The sequence below is a fragment of the Sinocyclocheilus grahami genome, unplaced genomic scaffold (genome assembly GCF_001515645.1).
Source record: "Sinocyclocheilus grahami isolate Dianchi unplaced genomic scaffold, SAMN03320097.WGS_v1.1 scaffold1213.1, whole genome shotgun sequence".
Classification (NCBI taxonomy): domain Eukaryota; kingdom Metazoa; phylum Chordata; class Actinopteri; order Cypriniformes; family Cyprinidae; genus Sinocyclocheilus; species Sinocyclocheilus grahami.
In genome coordinates, this window is record NW_015506392.1 from 823511 (window position 1) to 829887 (window position 6377).

At 37.0% G+C, this 6377-nt stretch overlaps 1 protein-coding gene across 4 annotated transcripts in view; it reads right to left on the reverse strand.

The window, feature by feature from the left end:
* Positions 1–6377, reverse strand: part of lzts3 (leucine zipper tumor suppressor family member 3) — a 21807-nt gene that overhangs the window by 6323 nt on the left and 9107 nt on the right. For 3 of the 4 annotated variants that reach the window (XM_016253956.1, XM_016253953.1, XM_016253954.1), the window contains 2 exons: positions 4963–5193; positions 2236–2900 (listed from right to left, as the gene is read on the reverse strand). In XM_016253956.1, the coding sequence (XP_016109442.1) occupies positions 2292–2900; positions 4963–5193 (840 nt within the window). In that variant the 3' untranslated portion in view covers positions 2236–2291. Of the gene's footprint in view, positions 1–2235; positions 2901–4962; positions 5194–6377 lie in introns of those variants that run through there. The other variant, XM_016253957.1, reaches the window with a different exon arrangement.

The window sequence follows — 6377 nt, forward strand, 5'->3', positions numbered from 1 at the left end:
CCAAAATTCAAAAGTCTTTTGAAGATATCGCTGAACATTTATTTTACCATAGTAACATTATATTTCAGACTTATGTAAATTTTTCATCTCAGTTTTTATCACTCATTTAAAATGAGACAAATCTGCTATTATTGCAATCTGTTATTTATCAGTTTAGATTATTTTTTAATGCTTCGCTAACTATCATAACCGGTTTTAAATTCCAGTTGCGTTACACTGCGTTACAATGTGCTATTCTATGACATTAGCGATGCAATTCACACGATTTACTTTAATTAATTTTAATGATAAACGACGAGAAACTGGTGACTGACAGTCAATGTTTAGTGTTAAGAAATGATTATTTCATGTTTATGCTGGCCGTCACAAGCTTGGTTGCAATGCGTTCTTTGTCAAACTCCAAAATCAGATGATTTTTAATTCTTAAAAAACGGCATTATTTTATTTGAAATAAATAATTATTTTATTTTATTGACAAAATATTTTAGTTTGTCTTGTATGTTTTTTTCATGCGATCAGATAATGTTTTAGGCTGTCACGTGGTCATGTTACAACGTGCCCCTCAGATGTTACAATGTACCCCACCTACGGGGCATGTTGTCACATTTCACTTCCAATTTTTGAGGGTGAATAAAGAAAAACGTATACACTGTAATTATGAAACAAAGCGACATATTTGTACTAGACAAGTGTGAAATTACTGTGGATAAAAAAAAATTATATTCTGAACCCCATGTGGATTTACACAATTTGAGAAAGTCAAAAAGTGTTACTTTGTGCCCCGCTCGATCTCCCCTACTCCAGTCTTCAGTGTCACATGATCTTCAGAAATCATTCTAATATGCTGATTTGCTGCTCGAGACTCCAAATTGTAACAAAAGTAGCAATTACCTTTTGTTTTTTATTCCGTGGCGGCAACAAGCTTCCATAGAAAACAGGTATTTTAAATTGTAATAATATTGACTATTTTTACTGTACAAATGCAGCCTTGGTCAGCAGAAGAGACTCTTTCAAAACATTAACAAATCTTACTTATACCAAACTTTTGGCCCACACAGACTAATGAAACATTTCCCTCCATATCACTTATGACCAAAAGAGAAGTCAAAAGTCAACAGAAGGTTTAAAAGCTGGAGAAATGTGATTCATAACTGCATTTGTTGTAACACAGCCCTCTTTAGTGCATTCAGCTCTTAAGGCCCGTTCACACCACAACTATAACGATAAATATAACGATAACGATATAGTAAAAATCGTTCTCAATATTAAAGAATAGCAGAGTGCACACCACAACTATAACGATAAAGGCACAGAGAAACGATACCGTTGGAATCACTTTCAAAAAGAATTTTTTCTAGCTGATGAACGATAAAAATTTTGACAGCCAATCAGAATCCATCCTGCTGTAACGAGCTCGAGAATTTAAAGCGACAGACACGCGTGCGCTTAGAATAATGTGGACGCTTATATCGTTATCTTACCATCTTCAAGAATCGGCTAAAACACATCTCTTCCATCTTTATTTGACCCTCTAACTCTAGCACTCTCTATTCTAATTCTATTCTTAAAAATAAAATAAAAAAATACAAGTCCCTTTTAGACTTGCACTCTATTCATTTGCTGCTTGAAAAAAAAACTAACACTTGCTTTCTAATCTTTTTGTGTTCTATCTGTTTTCTTTTTATTTATTCTATTATTCTGAAAAACCCTTGCTACGTGTACTGCGTTAAGTTAACTGAGACTCATTATAGCACTTGTATATCATTGCTCTTTTGTTGATTTTGATTGCTTCCGTTTGTCCTCATTTGTGACCCTAGAGCACAAAACCAGTCTCAAGGGTCAATTTTTCGAAATTGAGATGTATGCATCAGCTGAAAGCTGAATAAATAATCTTTCCATTGATGTATGGTTTGTTAGGATAGGACAATATTTGAAAATCTGGAATCTGAGGGTGCAAAAAAATCTAAATATTGAGAAAATCATCTTTAAAGTTGTTCAAATGAAGTTCTTAGCAATGCATATTACTAATAAAACATTAAGTTTTGATATATTTACGGTAGGAGATTTACTAAATATCTTCATGGAACATGATCTTTACTTAATATCCTAATGATTTTTGGCATAAAAGCAAAATGGATAATTTATTTTTACATTGCGACTTAAGACTGGTTTTGTGGTCCAGGGTCACGTTTGGATAAAAGCGTCTGCTAAATGACTAAATGTAATGTTATCTTTATAGTTATCGTTTTTGGTGTGAACGGGGCTTTAGTCTCAAGTCGATTGTCTCGCGTCTAAATCTCCGTGGACTCGATCCGCTCCAAGCGAGACGGTCCCGGCCACGGAGGCGCCAGCAGATGTTTGGGATCGTCCGCGGCTGGGGACAGAGTGATGGTCACAGGGACGGGGATGGAGAGGCTGACGGGCGATCCGGGCGAGATACCCAGTTTGGCTCCGAGTTGGCCGACCCGTTCCTCCAGCGCCTGGTTCCTCTGCAGCGTCTCCACGTAGCTGAGCTGCAGCTGCGCCTGGTACTTCAGCACTCGCTCCTTCTCTCCCTTCCAGGTGTGCCGCTCCTGAGCGAAGGTGAGCACCTGCCTCTCTCTCTGCTGCCGCTCCAAGTGCAGCTCGCCCTGCAGTCTCTCCAGCTGCCGCCGCAGCTCTCCGGCCTCCTGCCGCTGCGCTTTGGCCTCGTCGCTCTGCAGGCTGAGGAAGCTGTCGATGGGCAGGGCTTCGGGCGTTCGGGGCGAGTGCAAGCCGGCCCACGGTAAGCTGCCGCTGATGCCGCTGATGTCCCTCAGACACACAGCGTGATCGCTCCTGCAGCTCAGCTCGCTCAGAGCCCGCTTGAGACCCAGAACCTCGGCCTCGAACACCACCAGCTTGTCACGCAACATCGACACCTGCGGAGACACCAAACCAGCGCTCACAGCATGTGCTGAGTATAAGTACAAATTACATACTTCACAGAACACCTGAGAAGAGATGATGCCAACCCCTCAGAGGACCTCAGATGATGCAACCCTGAAACAACATACAGGACTACCACATTTGCATCATATAATAATTGCTGTTAATAGTGTTCATCGTCTGTTTTGATTACGTCTTTAATTGATTTTCCGTACATTGACTGACGGTCACCACTGATAAGCTTCCACTAAATATATTGTAGAAACGTAATTTTCTGTAAAGTTGCTTTGCAACGATTTGTATCGTGAAAAGCGCTATACAAATAAACTTGAATTGAATTGAACTGCTCATCGTGAGAGAAATCTGTTCACTAACAGTCAAATGTTTGGTATAATTCAGATTTGTTAGTGTTTTTAAGCCTCTTCTGCTCACCGACGCTGCATTTGTACAGTAAAAATGTGAAATATTATTACAACTGTTTTCTATGTGAATATCTGTTAAACTGTAATGTATTTCTGTGATCAAAGTTTATTTTGTTGTTATTAAAAAACAAATAAGCAAGCCAGGTGACAAAAAGTAACGCAAAAGTAACTTGCATTACTTTTCATAAAAAGTAACTAAGCAATGCAATTATTTACTTTTTCACAGAGTAACGCATTACTTTTAATTACATTACTTTCTGATTCTGATTAAAAGTAACTTTCCCCAACACTAGTTACAATAGATTTCTATTTCAATTAGAGGATGTTCTTTTGGACTTTCTATTCATCTGTGAATCCTGAAAAATAAAATGCATCACAAAAATATTGTGCGGCACGACTGTGTTCAACATTGATGATAATCAGAAATGTTTCTCGAGCAGCATATTATACTGATTTCTGAAGATCATGTGACACTGAAGACTGGAGGAATGATGCTGAAAATACAGCTGCGCATCACAGAAATACATTACAGTTTAACAGATATTCACATAGAAAACAGCTGTTTTAGATTGTAATAATATTTCAAATTTTTACTGTATTTTCTGTATTTATTTGACTGAATAAATGCAGCCTTGATGAGCAGAAAAGGCTTCTTTCAGAAATACTTATATATATATAGAAATGAACAAGAAGTCAAATGCATAGCAGTTTAATTTGACTATACGCTCAGTAAAAGTTTGTGCATCAAACATACTTTAATACGAAAATCAATTCAAAGCAGTTTCAGAAACTGATTTTTCTTTTTTCCTTTGCATATTAAAACACTTAATTAAATGTGGAAATGTTATTGTCAAGTACATTTTTGACTAGATACTTTGACTTTTACTTCTTTTTTTTGTGATGTGGCCTGGGTGTCTCCTTCAGTGCCTGTCTGTGGGATATTTTTCAGCTGTTTTCTGGTCCAGCAGGTGTAAATAGTATGTTTGAACACTTAGTAAAGCACCAGCAAACACGCATGATCCGAGGAATCAATCATTGAGCACAAACACGCACTGAACTTTAATGCTTAGTGTTAAAGGTTTCAGAACACAACAAACCTTATGTGTCAGCCTTAGTAATAGCTGTATTATTATTAAATGTCACCCTGGAGCACAAAACCAGTCATAAGGGTCAATTTCTCGAAATTGAGATTCATGCATCATCTGAAAGCTGAATAAATAAGCTTTCCATTGATGTGTGGTTTGTTAGGATAGGACAATATTTGGCTGAGATACAACTATTTGAAAATCTGGAATCTGAGGGTGCAAAAAAATCTAAATATTGAGAAAATCATCTTTAAAGTTGTTCAAATGAAGTTCTTAGCAATGCATATTACTAATCAGAAATTAAGTTTTGATATATTTACGGTAGGAAATGTACAAAATATCTTCATGGAACATGATCTTTACTTAATATCCTAATGATTTTTGGCATAAAAGAAAAATGTATAATTGTGACCCATACAATGTATTGTTGGCTATTGCTACAAATATCGCCCAGCGACTTAACACTGCTTTTGTGCTCCAGGGACACAGATATGACAGGCATAGTAAGTGTGATGCATTGGATATGAGTGTGTGTTTATGTTGCGCACCTCTGTCAGCGTTCTCTTCAGTTCTCCTTCACATCTCTCCAGCTCGCGGCTCTTGTTGGTGTACGAGTCCTTCAGGCCGATCATGGTCTCCTCGCGTTCCTTCATCTGGCCCTTGAGCTCCTTCAGCTGGCCCCTGAGGGCCACCATCTCTCCGGCGCGCTGCGTAACCTCGTTCTGACTCTCCCGCAGCTGCTGCTTCAGCAGAGAGATCTCGCCCGCTTTCTGACACAGCTGCGCAACGCAAAGCAAAGGAAGGCCGTCACACAGCTGTTTGTTTAGTCTGCTGTATGTTGCTGTTAGTCTACATCAGATCACGGACTTAAATTGCTTGCATGAAACTCTTCCAGAAATTACGGTCGATATAATGAATGATATACACGTCCACAAGCTTGAAAAAAACAAGAAGGTCTCTAATGCTCACCAAGGCTGACTGAGATACACATTTTATTTTTCAGGATTGAACAGAAAGTTCAAAAGAACAGCATTTATTTGAAATCTTGTGTAACATTATAAATGTCTGTACTGTCACTTTTGAACAATTGAATGTGTCCCTGATGAATAAAAGTGTTAATTTCTTTCAAAGTATTACTGACTCACAAAAATATTCGTCAGCACGAATAATGATAATAATCAGAAATGTTTCTCGAGCAGAATATTATACTGATTTCTGAAGATCATGTGACACTGAAGACTGGAGGAATGATGCTGAAAATACAGCTGCGCATCTCAGAAATATATTACAGTTTAAAGTATATTAAAATATAAAACAGCTGTTTAAACTGTAATAATATTTCACAATTTTTACTGTATTTTTAATCAAATAAATTCAGCCTTGGGTGAGCATAAAAGATTCTTTCAAACACATGAACAAATCTTATTCTTCCAAAATTGTGACGCTAAACTAAATCTATACATAAAGATGCCATAAAAAAATGCTGGGCTGTATAAAATAAGCTCTTTTATCTCTCACTGCCGAACCGCTTTTAACTAAAATATTTTCTTAAAGCCCCCTGAGCCTGAGATTTTAAGTTACAATAATTTAACAACACATATGCATATGCATATTTTTTTCCATCTGTTTTATTTTGATTGTTCTTATTTTAAAAAGCTTTCGTTTAAATGTTAAATTTTTATGATTTGATGAATTATTCGTTTTCACCCCTCATGAAGCGTCGCACTCTTGGCATTGATGGTTTCATGAAAAACCTTTAACATCCACTGAATCTTTACATTGAACAAAAGTTTTTTTTTTGATTTTTAAAATGTTCTTCAAACAAAGAAAAAAATGGTTCCTTTAAGATCACTGAAAGGTTCTTTGAGTAAATTATTATTAATTTATACAGTTCTGTTGTCCCTGAAGGGATAAAATAGTCTCAAGGGCTACTTGTTTGATATACTCCAATACATATACACAT